This window comes from Leopardus geoffroyi, chromosome E1 (genome assembly GCF_018350155.1).
Source record: "Leopardus geoffroyi isolate Oge1 chromosome E1, O.geoffroyi_Oge1_pat1.0, whole genome shotgun sequence".
NCBI lineage: Eukaryota > Metazoa > Chordata > Mammalia > Carnivora > Felidae > Leopardus > Leopardus geoffroyi.
In genome coordinates, this window is record NC_059330.1 from 3,990,486 (window position 1) to 4,007,500 (window position 17,015).

Consider the following 17,015-nt stretch of genomic DNA (forward strand, 5'->3'; position numbering starts at 1 on the left):
GTTGATAGATGCTCAAAAGAGAAGAGGGGCAGGAGAAGCCGGGGCTGTGCCCCAGCGAATTCTTTAAGAATGCACCGTAATTCTCTCTCTTTAGCTCACCCACCTGGTCTTTCCGTCTCCCCGCGCTTGGCAGCCCATGGGGGTCAACGGTTACCCCCGCCTGTCCAGAGTGAGAACAAGGTGCTGATCCTCCTCTGTAACTTGGCGGGGTCCGGGCAGCAGGCCAGCAGGTATGTTTCATTCCATCTTCTTTTTATGTGACGCCTGGGATGTGTAGGCATGGACTTGGAATTCTGTCTAGAGTAATTCGAATTTAATAAAATCAAACATCCATTCTCAAGGTTAATCAACTGGGAGTAAGGTACTTTCTTATCATGAGGATCATCAGTAACCGCCTTAAGCAGGTGGCAAACGAGGGGCTCCTGGTGGCTCAGTCAGTTAAGCGTCCAACTTCAGGTCATGGTCTCGCAATTCGTGGATTTGAGCCCCGCGTCGGGCTCCGTGCTGACAGCTCAGAGCCTGGAGCCTGCTTCCGATTCTGTGTCTCCCTCTCTCTCTGCCCCTCATGCTCTGTCTCTGAGAAATGAATTAACCTTAAAAAAAAAATTTAAAGAAAAAAAGAAAAGATAATAGCAGGGGTGCCTGGGTGGCTCAGTTGGTTAAGCGTCCGACTTCGGCTCAGGTCCTGATCTCACAGTTCGTGGGTTCGAACCCCGCATCGGGCTCTGTGCTGACAGCTCGGAGCCTGGAGCCTGCTTCAGATTCTGTGTCTCCCTCTCTGCTCCTTCCCTGCTCATGCTCTGTCTCTCTCTGCTTCTCAAAAAATGAATAAATGTTAAAAAAAATTTTTTTTAATTATGATATAGGCTATAAGTAAAAAAAAAATGTTTTTTGAAGCCAAAAAATTGTAGTATAGACAGAAGAATATACATTGAAATCATTGTAACAGAATAGGCCAAAGTGTAATTAAGTATTATATGATAAAAATGGTATATTTCATATTATTAACAAATGAATTATTCAATATGTAAGGGGGGGCAAATTTATTTCTTTTTATTTGATATAATCAATTTTTTTACTCCCACCATAGATTTGCATGTATATGTTCTAGATTAATTGAAGAACTAATTATAGAAAAGGAATCCATAAAATAACTTGAAAATCATGTAGGGAAATATGTATATCTTTGGGTGGGGACTATTTTAACACCTAAGGCAGAAGGCTATAAAGAAAAAGGCTAACGTTTTAGATGCATTTAACATTTTAAGCACAAACAAGAAGAAAATATTTACATCAGATGACAGGTGAAGGGCTCATAATCCATCGTGTAAAACCTAGCTCTGAAATTAGTGAGAGAAATACTCTTAGTAAAACGAGGCACAGAGATTAATGTTCGCTCACGGAAGAAATACAAGCACAGATGAAAATAGTCAGCTTTGTTAGTAGCAGAAGAAGTTCTAATTGCAATAGAAAGATGCTGTTCACCTTTCAGATTGGTAAAGGACTTTTAAAACCTGACGATACTCATCCTGGGCCAGTGTCAAGGGAATGGGGCCCATGGTGTGGTGTGGATGGTGTGGCCTCTGTGGAGAGCAGCTTGGGTATGAATAGCTTTGGTCTTGCATATCCGCTTCTGGAATGTTATCCCAAAGAAACAGTCACGTGCACCCATAGGTATATGTACAAGAATATATGTTGCTCCTGCCGTAGACAAGCATCGCTCAAATTAAAAAGTGGGAAGCAGCCCAAATGCCTAACGGTAGAGAATAAGGTCAATAAACCCACAGAAGACGGCACACAGTGCCTCTGTCCTTCCGGACACACCACCTCAGATTTGTGCTGTGTTTCAGCAAAGTTTGTTCAACAGCGTGACATTTCCTATCCCGTTGGACCTTCATACAACCTTGCGTGTTGTGGCCACGGGACAGTCAGTGGTTGGTGATTTGTCCAGCGGTACCCACGGCCGAGCCACGGAACTGTGGCCGCAGCCACGTCTGGCATTCTTGGCACTCCAGGCCTTCCGCGTTGTGTTCATCAGCTGGGGATACAGAAAAGATTCCCATTTATGAGAATGCCCCTGATATGCAAAACCATCGGTGCGTCGGCTGCACTGGGCGCCCTCTGGCTTAACCCCTGCCTCGCCTCCCTCTGGCTCCGGGGTTCTCTTACTCTGCCATGGGGAGGAGAGCCCCAGCTGGGTGATCCTTTGCAGGCACCTGTTGCCACCACTGTGTCTCTCTGTGGCTTTGCATTTCTGGGCCTACCGTTTAAGCCAGCGCGTCCATTCGCAGCGACGGTTCTCGGACGGGCAGTTTTGTATTATGCTGGGTGCTTGCCTCTTCCCCAGGGGAGTGGTGGTCTTGAGCAGAACAAACGCTCATGATTGTCGAGTATTGTTGGTTTTTTCTTTGCTGAGATAACCCGATGACCTTGGATTTTTCAGGTTTGGGCCACCTTTCCTGATACGGGAAGACAGAGCCATTTCCTGGGTCCAGCTCCAACAATGCATTCTCAGTAAGGTCCGCTATCTCATGAAGAGTGAGGCCCCCTCCAGGTCAGTGTGTGTGCATGTGTTGTGCTGGCTAGAGATGGGGGTAGGCATCTAGGAATAGCTTGGGACAGACAAGAATTTGCTGTTAATGAGAGCGTTCAGGGGCTCCTAGGTGGCTCAGTCGGTTGAGCATCCGACTTCGGCTCAGGTCACTATCTCACAGCTCATGGGTTCGAGCCCTGCATCAGGCTCTGTGCTGACAGCTCGGAGCCCAGAGCCTGCTTCGGATTCTGTGTCTCCCTCTCTCTCTCTCTGACCCTCCTCTGCTCATGCTCTGTCTCTCTCTGTCTCTCTCACAAAAATAAACATTAAAAAAATTTTTTTTTAAATAACAAACTCAAAGGCAAAACCCCTTTTGGCCCTGCTCATTTATTTATTCTCAGATTGGTAGTTTCCAAATAAAAACGATATGCGCTGAAACCATTCCTTTTAGCCCCTAGAGTATCAGACAGTATTCCGATGGCTGCTTGCAACAGACAATGTCAAAATTTTGAGGGACAGGTCGGGAGCCCCAGAATGTCAATTCCCTCTGACTGTTCTGTATGTCAGGACTTCATAATCTGTGCTCCTTCCTGCTCAGGGAAGACCATACATTTAATTCAGGATTTACGTGAAATAACACTTTGTCAAAGACCTTCTCTGCATCCATACGCGCCTTTATCTCTTAAAGGATTTTTTTGTTTTTGTTTTGTTTTGTTTTTTTGCTCTTCAGACTGCCCAGCAGATCTGCCGTGGTGCCCAAATTAGAGATTCTAACTTCTCTCCAAGTAGGTCAGAATCTCTTGTAATAGCTCCAGCTTTCCCTGAACCCTCTGCTCCTGATTTTTGCAAGCGTGAGACCACGTTTATGTGACGGTTGAACTCTGCTGTCTTCCTTCTCCACCTGGTCGTACCCGCACTTTGCTTCCGCACCTCTCCGGCCAGTTAGTTTTCAGAAGCCCCTGGGGCCATCAGTGGGGCCAGCAAAAGGCTAATAGAGGCAGCCTCGCACTATGGATGCTTCTTTACAGACTCATTGGTACCTGTGTGGATGGGCCTGATTTTCTGTAGGAATGATGTGTCCTGAATGGTTGTGAGGCTCCTAGGAGAGCCCATCCGTTTGACCACGTTTCAGCACCATATTAAATCCTGGCTCGGGATGGTGATCATTTGAAAAGAACACATTGAGAATTCTTAACCTTGAGCCAAAGAGATTAAAAGTAGTGAAGGTTCGGGGCGCCTGGGTGGCTCGGTCGGTTGAGCGTCCGACCCTTGATTGAGGCTCAGGTCATGATCTCACGGTTTGTTGGTTCGAACCCTGCATCAGGCTCCGAGGTGACAGGGCAGAGCCTGCTTGGGTGTCTCTCTCCCTGTCTCTCCCCCTCTCTCTCTCCCTGCCCCTCCCCTGTGCTCTCTCTGTCAAAAAATAGATAAAATAAACTTTAAAAAGAAAACTAAAAAAAAAAAAAAGGAAATAATGAGGGTTCTAAAATGAATTTCCCTAGCTACGAATGAAGGACAGGAGAATGTCTTACAGAAATAACCGATCTGGTGGACAGAATGAATTTGTTGGGAGGGAAGTTTCTTTGTTTTTCTAGTTACAGCTGAGGTCATCTGTGACCATTTTAAAAAGTGTATTTGCTTTACTTGGACACTCCATAGATTTTGTTTTTAATTTGTTTTTAATGTTTATTTTTGAGAGAGAGGGACAGACCATGAGTAGGGAGGGGCAGAGAGAGAGAGAGAGGGAGGGAGACACAGAATCCAAAGCAGGCTCCAGGCTCCAAGCTGTCAGCACAGAGCCCGATGAGGGGCTCGAACATACAAACTGTGAGATCATGACCTGAACCAAAGTCAGGTGCTCAACAGACTGAGCCACTCAGGTGCCACCACCCACCCCCGCTGATTATTGGTAAAATATACAGAACATTTTAACCATTCATGAACGTACATTCGTTATATTCATGATGTTGTAAGACCATCACCATTATCCTTACCCCAAATTTTCGTCATCCCTACAAAAACTCTGTGCCCATGTGATGACTCCCCAAGCCCCCAGCCCTTCGCCCCTGGCAACTTCCACCCTGCTTTCTGTCCCTATGAATTTGCCTACTCTCCCTATCTCATAAAGCAGAATCATGCAGTATTTGTCCTTCCGTGTCTGGCTTAGAGCCTTTCCAAGGTCCACACATGCTGCAGCAGATGTCAAGATTTCCTTCCTTTTTAAGGCTGAGTAATATTCCATTGCGTGTATAGACTACAGGGTGTTTATGCACTCATCTGTTGATGGACGCTTGGGTTGTTTTCACCTTTTGACTTTTGTGAATAATGTTGTGTTTTGTGAATGTTTAAGACTGCCTTCAATTTCAGAAATGTTAGAATATGGAAAAAAACACCCACACACCTTAGAATAAAAACAGATGTAGTGTTTCCCTATGTGGCTTGTTTTGAAGTGTGTAAATACTCACTAAGCATTTCCTATGTAAAACAGATGCTAACTGGAGCGCCTGGGTGTCTCCGTTGGTTGGGTGTCCTACTTCAGCACAGGTCCTGATCTCACTGTCCGTGAGTTCGAGCCCCGTGTCGGGCTCTGTGCTGACAGCTCGGAGCCTGGAGCCTGCTTGGGATTCTGTGTCCCTCCCCTGTTCACACTCTGTCACTCTCTCTCAAAAATGAATAAACGTTAAAAACTAATAAATAAAACACGGTTCATGGTTTTGGAAGATTTAATGTATTACACGGTGTTAGATCACCACGTTAAAAGGTACAGTGTGTATCTTCTGGAAAAAACAAAGACCTTTGTATCTCTAGGTTTTCAATACTAATTTTTTTTTTTAATGTTTATTTATTTTGAGAGAGAGTGTGTGCTTGTGAGTCCAGGAGGGGCAGACACAGAGGGAGGGAGAGAATCCCAAGCAGAGTCCACACTCAGCGCAGAGCCTGACATGGGGCTTGACCCCACGGCCATGAGATCATGACCTGAGCTGAAATCAAGAGTCGGGTGCTTAACCGGCTGAGCCACCCAGGCACCCCTTGAATACTAATTTTTAAGGGAATACTCAATATAGACTATAAACAAAAAGGGTTACGGTCTTTGAGTAATTTATTTGCACCTGAGAGTCTCAGCAAAATCAACGTGACGATAAGCCGGTGGCTGTGTTTTTGTCTCAGCAGAACCCGGGGTCTCTGTTCTCCATCCGGGTGGTGGGGCTTTCTCTGGCCTGCAGCTACTTATCCCCCCAGGACAGCCATCCCCTCAGTCACTGGGCAGTTGACAGGTAAGAGGACTGTTCCAGATTTGGTGAGAGAATGAGTGCAATTGTATTTGACCGGACTTCTTTGAGGTTCTGGGTTAGTAAATTGGTTGTAATCTTAGCTGCTCTTGATAACTTGCCTTCCAGTCCCGGCCACTCGTGTTAGGCCCTTAGACACATTCTGTGTCTTCAACCCATAGGTCTAGAGAAGGGCTGTGATGGCCACTTTGAAGATGAGGGGTCACCGAAGTTCTTAGGGATTAGTTGACTCGCTCCTATGTGTGGAGCTAACGGCCGAGCCTGAATTGGAACCCATTTCCGCCTGAGCGAGAAACCCAAATGCGTTCAGTTAGGTCATGCTTCTGAATTGAGCCTGGATGTCCCGTCTGGGGTAGAGGAGAATTCTGCTCAAACCAAAGAACACTCTGGCTGCGACTGAGGCATAAAGCCGGTGTGCCCACCCCCACGGCCGTGCCAGGCAGCACCCACGGGCACCGTGATACCGGAGAGGCGGTTTCACTCTACGACTTTTCTAGCACGTTTGCTCCTTTTCCCACAGACACAACGCGGTCCATCCCATCTTTAACTTCCTGGCTCAGTCCGCAAAAGCTGAACGAATCTATAACGTAGACGTGATATTGTGGTTTCCAATAAGAAATAGTAATGGGTCTCGCGACACAGAGCGCAGAAGACCCTTGGAATGCTTTTGGTGGTAACGGCCCCTTTCAACCACACCTGAGTTTATATGATTGTGGTGTCTTCTGGAAAGAACCTAAGGATGGGGCCTGGTTGCCAGGACAGCCAGTCATGTGATTAAAGGTTGGAACTACCAGTCCCATCCCCAGACCTCCGGGGAGCCAAGAGGGGCTGGAGATGGAATTCAGTCCCCAAGAGCCGATGATTAATCAATCATAGGCATGATCGAAGCCGAAAGATCATGACCTGAGCAGAAATCAAGAGTCGGACGCTTAACTGAGCCATCCAGGTGCCCCATGTAATATTTTTTAAAACCCGAAAGGCCTAGGGGCACCTGGGGTGGCTCATTCGGTTAAGCATTTGACTTTGACCCAGGTTATGGTCTCGCGGTTCGTGGGTTCGAGCCCCCACATTGGGCTCCATGCTGACAGCTCAGAGCCTAGAGCCTGTTTGAGATTCTGTGTCTCCCTCTCTCTCTGCCCCTCCCCCACTCACACTCTGTCAAAAATAAACATTAAAAAAAAAATAAGTAAATAAAGGCCTGAGGTGCCTGGATGGCTCAGTCGGTTAAGCGTCCAACTTTGGCTCAGGTCATGATCTCCCGGTCCGTGATTTCGAGCCCTGCGTTGGGCTCTAGGCTGATAGCTTGGAGTCTGGAACCTGTTTCAGAATCAGTCTCTCTCTCTCTCTCTCTCTCTCTCTCTCTCTCTCTCTGTCCCATCCCGCTCATGCTCTGTGTCTCTCTCTCTGAAAAATGAATAAACCTTAAAAAAAAATTAAAAGGGTGCCTGGGTGGCTCAGCCGGTCGAGCGTCCGCCTTCGGCTCAGGTCATGATCTCGCGGTCTGTGGGTTCGAGCCCCGCGTTGGGCTCTGTGCTGACAGCTCAGAGCCTGGAGCCTGTTTCGGTTTGTGTCTCCCTCTGTCTCTGCTCCTCCCCCGCTCGCGCTCTGTCTCTCTCTCTCAGGAATAAACTTTAAAAAAAATTTTTTTTTTTAATTAAAAAATTAAAGGCCTATTTGCCTCTCCCCCATTAGAGACCCGTATCTCCAGCCTAAATTTATCCCTGAGATACAGCCTGCCTCCCCCACCCCCACCCCTGTCCTGCTTAACCGTCTCTCAGATGTGCCATCCAAACGTTTGCTGCTCGGAGCTCTTCCCGCTCAAGCCTCTCCTCCTCCTCTCCTCCTCCTGTCTCCTGTGTCAAATGGTGGCCATGTGTCTACTGAGGGACCCAAGCTGGAAACCTGAGAGCCATTCCTGAGTCCTCTTCCTCATTTTCCCTTACCTTCAGCCCATCCTCAAGCCTTCTTGTTCCGAACCCTGGCAGCTACTCAGCTCTGCTCCCTGTGTCCACGTTCACCGCCAACGCCTGGGTTTGGGCCCATGGAGCCCCTTGGCTCGATGCCCCGGGAGCCTCCAGACCAGGGCCCCTTCCCTCCCTGTGTGTCTGAAACCCTCCGGTGGCCCACGGGGATACGGTGCTCGCCACCCGCCCCTATCTCCCTGTGTGGCCTGCCCCTCACCGGGCTGAGGTCATTCCAGCACAAGCCCTGCCCTCTGCTTCCGCCGAGCCCTCTGCCTGCAGGGCCGTTCTCCCCACCACTCTCCACTCGCCTGGCTGTCTCCTGCTCATCCTTATGCAGGAAATCTCTGGGCTCACGGCAGCCCTGGTGTCCTTCCTCTGAGTCCCTATAAACGCTCTGGGCACTCGCAGCCATCGCTTATGCGCGTCTCTCCCGTTAGACGCTGAGCTCCGTCAGAGAGGGTAGAGGGTAGGGATCGTGTCCGTGTGATGCTTGGAATCTCACCCTCCCTCCGTAAACCCCGAGTGATGCCCTCTTTCCTTTGAGTCAAGGCCGGGATCAGGAGGGGAGATCGTGCTGTCTCCTGAACGACGTTTCCGCGCGAGGGGCCAACTCCACGTTGTTAGACCCATACCTCTCCCTTTTTTGCGCCCCCAGGGGTTTTGTAGGACAGAATTAGGGCCTGAGGCTACCAGCTCTTTTTGCTCTCCCAATGTAGACGCCAACCGAAAGGTAGACTGAGGGTTGAGGCAGAGGGAGCTCAGTACGTTCGGTTTATCTGTGAGGCTGAGTTGAGGATGTGGCTCAGATGAGAGCGTATCCTGTCTGTCGACTGTTTCCCCAGAATGGAATGTCATTGTCTCCCGTCAGCAGGGCTCGCTGAACTGGGAGGGCTCGCCCCAGACACACCTCGTTCCGTGCCCCCCCCCACCCCCTCTTGCTCAGCACACTGTTAACGCAATTCCAGCCCAGACCTGGCAGTGCTCACCTACAAGACTTCGTACCTTCCGTGAGTTCAAAGCCTGTTTTAGAATCCTCCTGGTGACAGTTAGGGACGCATGTGACACCCCCACTTTTTTCTCGTGATACATTATTTACTTATTTTTTACTATTATTTTGAGAGAGAGAGAGAGACAGAACACGAGTGGAGGAGGGGTAGACGGAGAGGGAGACACAGAACCCAAAGCAGGCTCCGGGCTCCGAGCCGTCAGCACAGAGCCTGATGCGGGGCTCGAACTCACGAACCGTGAGATCATGAGCTGAGCGGAAGTGGGCCGCTTAACCGACTGAGCCCCCCAGGCGCCCCTCTCGTGATACATTCTAAACGCTCGTGTACAGACAGACGTTGTCGTCACTCGTCTGTGTCTTGTGGATTTCGGGACAAAGCTTTGCCCTCTCCGCTCGCTCCTTGACTCGTCTGAAACGGGCTGAGCCCAAGCAGCTGGGAAGAGCTTACGGGGTGGTTTACCCTGAGAGTTTCTGCGTCTTTGAGGGTCTGGAAGGGGAAGGCCTTTGAGGCCGTGGATGCGGTCGAGCGGGGCCTGTTCCGCATTGCGGTAGAAGCAAAGTTAGAGGCCCGTAGGAGGCGTCGTCGGAATTGGGGTGTCACATAGGACACCCAGGTGGCACTGCCCTCTAGACACCGAGAAGATGGCTGAGGCTTCAGTGGGAGAGTGGATCTGTGTCCTTGCTCACAAGGGAGCCAGTGGAGAACGGTCAGGGGTGGTGGGTTCCGGACGAACTTCAGCAGACCCAACTCCCCAGATGCCCAGCCTCGGTTACCCTCAGTTTTGCTGCTTCTGTTTGGAACAGCGAGTCCTGGGGTTGGAGGCAGAGGTGTGGGAAGGAGGCCCCGTGCTTTCTGATGGGCTCCCCATTCTCTCCTCAGGGCTCTGCACCCCAGGAGGCCAGGAGGCCCCCCGCACGTCAAACTGGCCGTGGAGTGGGATAGTGATGCCAAGGGGCGGTGAGTTCAACAGCACTGGGCTCCAGCGGGGAGGAGAGAAAGGCCTGCCTGTACACATATGTGTGCCTGTGCCCGGTTCCCCCCAGTGTGACTGAAGGCAGTGCACACGCCTCCTTAATGCCACGTGATCCAGGCCTCTGAGAAAACGCTCATGACAATTGTGTGCATTAAAAAAAAAATTTTTTTTTAATGTTTATTTATTTTTGAGAGAGAGAGAGAGATCGAGAGCACAAGCAGGGGAGGGGCAGAGGGGCAGGGGGACACAGAATCCGAAGCAGGCTCCAGGCTCTGAGTTGTCAGCACAGAGCCCGATGCGGGGCTCGAACCCACGAACTGTGAGATCATGACCTGAGCCATAGCTGGGTGCTTAACTGACTGAGCCACCCAGGTGCCCCCTAAGTTTCTATTTTTTTTGAGCATGCCCTGTGTTGGTCAAGTGAACCTTGTGGTCCAAGAGGACTATTCCAGGTGTATTCTATAAGTCTGCATGCCAGTTAGCAGGAAGGAGAAGGGAGAGGGCCAAGAGATGCTTCCTTTTCTTAAAGGGCACTTACCAGAAGGTTCATACATCACTTTTTTATTGAGGAAAGAGAGGAAAACAAAAATTGTGGGGCAACCAGCAGCTTCTAGGACATGTGTTTTTTGTTTGTTTTTTTAGAAATTTTTTTATTTTTTATTTTAGTTTTTTTGTTAATGTTTATTTACTTTTGAGAGAGAGACAGAGAGAGAGAGAGACAGAGCGTGAGTGGAGGAGGGGCAGAGAGAGAGGGAGACACAGAATCCGAAGCAGGCTCCAGGCTCCGAGCTGTCAGCACAGGGCCCGACGCGGGGCTCGAACTCACAAACCGTGAGATCGGTTGTGGAGCTGGCTACCAGCTGGAGCTGGTAGGGGAGACCCCGGGAATTCTCGTCAAAGAGAGGGAGCGCCAGCTGGGGCGGCTTGGCCTCCCCTGGTGGGTGCCGTGAGTAGCGACAGGTGAGAAGCCCCAATGCCGTCGGCTTCCTCTCCCGGCAGCCTGTTCGGGAGCCCCCAGGAGGAGCAGGTCCAGGACGCGGAGAGCGTGTGGCGGCAGCAGGAGGCGCACCAGCAACCCAGCTGCACCCTGGATGAGTGCTTTCAGTTCTACACCAAGGAGGAGCAGGTGTCTCCCGGAGGGAGGGTGCACGCCCGGGGCTGCGAAGGGGGCGGGTGGCCGCGGTGCGGCGGAGCGGGGTGCCTCACGGTCCCGGTGGTTTCATTTCCAGCTGGCTCAGGACGATGCGTGGAAGTGTCCACACTGCAAGGCCCTCCAGCAGGGCACGGTGAAGCTGAGTCTCTGGACCTTGCCTGACATCCTCATCATCCATCTGAAAAGGTTCTGTCAGGTGGGCGAGAGGAGAAACAAGCTGTCCACGCTGGTGAAGTTTCCGCTCTCCGGCCTCAACATGGCCCCCCACGTGGCCCAGAGAAATGCGGGCCCCAAGCCCGCGACAGGCCCCTGGCCTTCCTGGGAGCAGCCGGCCTGCCTGCCCGCCAGCTGCCCGTGGGACTTCCTGTACGACTTGTATGCCGTCTGCAACCACCACGGCGGTCTGCAAGGTGGGCATTACACAGGTGAGCCTCACCTCCCGGTTCGTGGCGGCCGTGGTCACGTGTCCGTGACTGCGGCCCGAGCTCCAGGATGCCCCGGGAAGAGGTGCCCCCGCGAGGCCGAGCTTACTCCGGCACTGGGCATACGCAGACCCCTCGGCCGCCGCACATCAGGCACCTGCCAGAGAGCAGGGGACCGGGTCCAAGCCGTAACGTTGAGTTGGGATGGTGGTTGGAACATCAGCTTAGCTGCAGCCTGAGCGTTTGGCCCCAGCAAATATGGGAGGGTCACCGTTGGAACCCGAGAGAGGCGCGTTAATCCTCAACTGTGGTTCAACACACGGCATCTTATTTATCAGGTCTGGTGTTTTTTTATTTCTGGGGCGTACGTTTAACTGCCCTCCCTCAGAGGAGCTTGAGAGGGGTGGACAGCAGCAAGACGGAGACAGACGGCTGGGTGACTAGTTCACGATCAGGCACCATGGCCTGTGCTATTCCAGAACAACAGACTGTGTCACGGGAGAAGACGCTTTACGATGTTTCATTTTTGTTCTTGGGAAGTGCATTGTTTCTAAGGTTCCAAGGTAGCTTCGATTTGGAAAGCACCGGGCTGGGTGGAAAATCTGGGACCATCACTCATTCTTTCTTAAGTCAAACTTCAGACACAGACAGTAAACAGGCATTCAATGCCTGGCATTACGAAAGGGTCTGATTGATTGTTTCTGTGATAGAGGTAAGGCCCCTCTGAGGATAGTGCCTGCTCTCCAAGAGCTAACGGAATGAGCTGTGTGAATAATGGGCTAATGGGAGGAAGACCATTATGGGCTACTAGCATGTGCAAAGGCCCTGAGGCAGAGTTTAGTGTGTTTAAGAACTGATGAAAGCCCATCATGGCTGAAGTGTAGCGACCCGGGGGTAAGTAACACAAATGAGGCTGGAGAGGTGGGCACCACGTGTAGGCCATGGACGAGAGTTTGCATTTTTTCCAAAGCGTAACGGGAAGCCATTACAAGGTTTTAGGCAAAAGAATAATAAAGACATAATCTAGTTCGCAAATTGAGGGTGTAGCTCTGCTCTGTGGAAAACAGAGTAGAAGTTGGGAGTTCCGGTTAGGAATTTCTGGGGCTCAAATCAGAGATGGCGTTGGCCGGGACTCGGGGGACTCAGGAGGTGACAGTTGGGGTATTCGAGATGCATTTTGGAAGTCGAATCAGCAAGATTGGCTTTTGGACTGGGTGTGGGGTGGAAGGGAAGGGGAGGGCAAAGATGAGCCCCTAGGTGCCTGGTTTGGGTTGGTGCAGGGCTCAGCTAATGATGGCCTGCCGGCCAAATCCAGTCCAGTACCTGATTTTGCATAGCCTGCGAGTTAAAATATGATTTTTACATTTCAAAAAGTGGTAATATATATATATGTGTGTGTATATATATATATACGTGTGTGTATATATACATGTATATATATATATATATGTGTGTGTGTATATATATAATATGTGTGTGTGTGTATATATATATATATATATATATATATATATATATGCACGCAGAGACTGGCCATATGTGATCTGTAAAGCCTAAGCTATTTGCTATGTGGCTCATTGCAGAAAAGTGGGCTGACCCTGTATTCTTGGGTGATGGTACCTTTCACTGAGATGTGGAGGGAAAGGAAAAGAATGTTTTGTCACAATTGTTTCAAAGGTGGTAAGAATCTTATGGACATTTTCCTAAATGTTTTGCTTTAGTTCTTAGGCAGAAAGAAGCATACCATAATCCCAAAAGCATTGTTTTCAGTGGCCTACTGAATCAGAGATGTGCATCTCGAAACTTCTCAAGGAGCAGGGTGAATGGGGACATTATCGTCTGGCTAAATAATTCGGGGCTCCCTGTTACCGGAGCTTTTGCCCGAGCAGGGGTTCTAACGTAAGGATTCAAACTCAAAGTAACGGCACGCTTTTTATTGGTGAGCAGCTGGGTGTGTAACTGATTGATCTTTCTGATTCCACAGAACTCACTTCTGGCCCGAAACGGACCGATCTTTCCCACTCTGTTACAAACACGTCCGTTTTTCAGCTGTGCTGGCGAGAAACGCCTTTCTGTTTTGAAGGGGCTCCAATAACTGGCACGGGGGTTTTGGACTTTTGCAGCCTACTGCCGGAACTCTCTGGACGGCCAGTGGTACAGTTTTGATGACAGCACAGTGGAACCGCTCCCAGAAGATGAGGTCAGTACGCGAGGGGCTTACATCCTGTTTTATCAGAAACGGAACAGCATCCCCCCCTGGTCAGCCAGCGGTTCCATGAGAGGTACGTGCTGTCCCCCCGCAAGGAGAGGGGCATTGGGGAGGTTCCCTGTCACACATCAAGGACCAGGAGAGGTAGGTACGGGTCTGGAAGGGGGAGATCTGACTGCTGCTTGGAGACGTAGGTTCCCATTGGTAGGGATGTGCAATGCACACGGTAAAACCCAAGAAGGGGAAAAGAATACGAATAATAATTTCGCAGCAGGTGACTCTTGGTGGTTTTGGGATTTCAGGTTTCCAGGCTCCCTCGTATCGAGCCAGCCTTTATAATTAAGCTTGTGCGACATATTCCTGTGTCCGTCCTATTAGAAAGGGCGGGGCGGTTATTAGGGACTCCAGGTCTCAGCGGGAAAGGTAGCTGCTTAACCCCCTCCAGAGACACATCTAGTAAACAACCTCAGACTTGGAAGTCTGCAGGAAATTTTTAAAAAGGATCAAAGTTGACCTTTTTATGTGATTTGTTTCACTCTGCAATCCTATCCTTATCTTTGGGATGGGAGAGCTTTTTTTGTTTGTTCGTTTTAATTGCCTCTGTGTTCTTCCTAATAATTATTGGAAGGCAGGCAGATTAAACCAAAATGCCCCAGGAGGTCTAAATCAACCCTACTGCGAAGCCTGCCTTTCTCTTTTTTTTTTTTTTTTTAATTTTTTTTAACATTTATTTATTTTTGAGACAGAGAGAGACAGAGCATGAACGGGGGAGGGTCAGAGAGAGGGAGACACAATCCGAAACAGGATCCAGGCTCTGAGCTGTCCGCACAGAGCCCGATGCAGGGCTCGAACTCACGGACTGTGAGATCATGACCTGATCTCGACCGAAGTCGGCCGCTTAACTGACTGAGCCCCCCAGGCGCCCTGCCTGCCTTTCTCTTAAAGAAGATAGAACGAGTGGAAAACCTAGCCTGTTTAGAAAACTAGAGATGATGGCAAGTAATGTCAGGAAAAACTTTTTTTTTTTAAGTTTTTGTTTTTATTTTTATTTTTATTTTATTTTTTTATTTTATTTTTTGGGGAATGAAGGGGGAGAGAGAGAGAGAGAGAGAGAGAGAATCCCTAGCAGGCTCTGCACTCTGTCAATACAGAGCTGGATGCTCTGTGAGATCACGACCTGAGCTGAAACCAAGAGTTGGCCGCCCCACGGACTGAGCCCCCCAGGCACCCCAGGAAAAGCATTTCAGAACTCATCAACACGCTGACCTTTCTGTGCCCAAATGCCTTTCCCTAAATTTTCAGCTTGGTCACGTGGCTAATCCGTAGCGGGTTTCTCCTCTGGTCATGACTTTGGCTTGTGTGATTCTGCTTGGGTTGTACCATCCCGGGGCTCGGGGGGGGGGTGGGAGCCTGGCTTCCAGAAGCTCCTTCGGGGACCCCCGACGGGGTGGGGCTGGGTCCAGCCTTTCCTCTCTGTATCCCGCAGGTTCCACCAGCTCCTCCTTCTCCGATCACTGGCTCCTTCGACTCGGGAGCAGTAACAGCAGTGCGAGGGGGAGCCTGCTGTCCTGGAGCTCCAGCCCCGGCCCCTCCCGGCCCCCAGCGCCTGACCCTCCCGTCTTCATCAACGGCCTCTCCGATCAGGAAAAGGGTATGTCCTATTGTGTCGGTAAGATTGGCCGATTTTATTTTCACTTGCCTTAACGGCCTCTGCTCCTCGGCTTTGAGTGTGAAGTGTCCGTCAGGGGCGCCTGGGGGGCTCAGTCGGTTGAGCGTCCGACTTCGGCTCAGGTCATGATCTCACGGCTCGTGAGTTCGAGCCCCGTGTTGGGCTCTGTGCTGACAGCTCGGAGCCTGGAGCCTGCTTCAGATTCTGTGTCTCCCTCTCTCTCTGCCCCTCTCCCACTCATGCTCTGTGTCTCTCTCTCAAAAAATAAGCATTAAAAATTTTGAAAAAAAGTGCCCGTCGTTAGGAGAGACATCCGTGTCTCCTATGGGGTCTTCTGTGACCGGCCCTCTCCCTCCGCCTCCTCCCCTGCCCGCTGCCCTCCAGCCGCAGGTACGTTCTTTCTCTGCTCCCTGGAGCGTGCCGTCTAATGGGGAAGATAACATGTAAACCAGTAGATTTGTGTAACGACCTGGTGTAAAGCAGGGACAAGGGGAGGTAGATCATCAGAGGAATCCAGGCTGGGGGTGGGAGAGAAAGGACGCAGGGGCCCCGTTAGAACGGGGCGGGTGGGGAAGGTCCTTCTGCAGTAGCAGCTTTGGAGCAGACACCTGAGAGACAGAGAGAGGGAGTGGTGGAGAAGGTTGGGCATGTGCTCCTGCTAGGGGAGCTCCGAGGTGGGGGTGAGTGTGGGATGCGTGTGAGAGGCAGAGGGACGGGAGCAGTGGCCAGAGAAGACAGCTAGAGATCGACGGGCGGGGGCTCAGCGCGCCTTTGGCTCGTGGTACAAAGTTGGCTTTTGGCCCCCAGGGCAGTGAGTAGCTATTGGGGAATTCTGAGCTGGGATATATATTTTCATCAAGTCTGCTCTGGGACTCCGTCACAAGGGGGCGGGACAAGGGTGGGAGGCCAGGTTGGGGTGCTGACTGTGGTCATCTGAGCCAGAGAGAGGCCCAGCTGACGGCAGCTCGTGTTTATATTTTCTTCTGGGACATAGAGCACGTTGGCATCCAGACGATCCAGTTAGGGTTCAGATGATCCTCTCCCTAGAGGGAGAAAATAATGGTGGTGCAAGAAAGGCAGGGGATAACCACAGAAACAGTCCGTCCGGAAAATCTCTGAGCACGCGTGTGCATGCCTGTGCGCCCCTTTGCTCAGAAAGCACCAGCACGTACTAATTACTTACAGTTTCCATGTGTCCTCTTAGCTCCTGAATTAGCTTTTAAAATAAGATTTTTCGGTGGCGCCCGGGTGGCTCAGTCGGTTAAGCATCCAGCTCTTGATTTCGGCTCAGGTCATAATTTCAGGGTTCGTGAGATCGAGCCCCACATCGGGCTCTGCAATGACAGTGCAGAGCCTGCTTGGGATTCTCTCTCTCTCTACCCCTCCCCTTCTCATTCTCTCTCTCTCTCTCTCTCTCTCTCAAATAAAAAAATAAGATCTTTTTAATGTAGGTATGATATATATATATATATACATATATATATATATATATATACACACACACACAGAGAAGTGTGTTAATCACAAATGCACATCTAATGAATTATCCTAAAATGTACACATCCACATAACCATCACCCAGATTACGAAATAGAACGTTGCAGGCCCTCCCTACCCCCTGTATCTCTCTCAGTCATTACTGTTTCCCTCCTTTCCAGAGCGGGGGGGGACTATTACTCTGACTTCTGATGCCATAGATCAGTCTTGCCTGTGTCGGAACTTGATGTAAACAGAGTCATACAGTACATATATTTTCCTGTTCGGTTTCCTTTGCTCAGCACCATATCTGTTTAAA

The 17,015-nt window shown here is 50.3% G+C and overlaps 1 protein-coding gene across 2 annotated transcripts in view; it reads left to right on the forward strand.

The window, feature by feature from the left end:
• The window catches only part of USP43 (ubiquitin specific peptidase 43), a 62,141-nt gene that overhangs the window by 31,368 nt on the left and 13,758 nt on the right, over positions 1 to 17,015 (forward strand). The window contains exons 7-14 of one of the 2 annotated variants that reach the window (XM_045487359.1): positions 95 to 230; positions 2,444 to 2,558; positions 5,702 to 5,808; positions 9,674 to 9,751; positions 10,767 to 10,893; positions 10,997 to 11,345; positions 13,466 to 13,624; positions 15,038 to 15,202. In XM_045487359.1, the coding sequence (XP_045343315.1) occupies positions 95 to 230; positions 2,444 to 2,558; positions 5,702 to 5,808; positions 9,674 to 9,751; positions 10,767 to 10,893; positions 10,997 to 11,345; positions 13,466 to 13,624; positions 15,038 to 15,202 (1,236 nt within the window). The remainder of the gene's footprint in view (positions 1 to 94; positions 231 to 2,443; positions 2,559 to 5,701; positions 5,809 to 9,673; positions 9,752 to 10,766; positions 10,894 to 10,996; positions 11,346 to 13,465; positions 13,625 to 15,037; positions 15,203 to 17,015) is intronic. The other variant, XM_045487360.1, reaches the window with a different exon arrangement.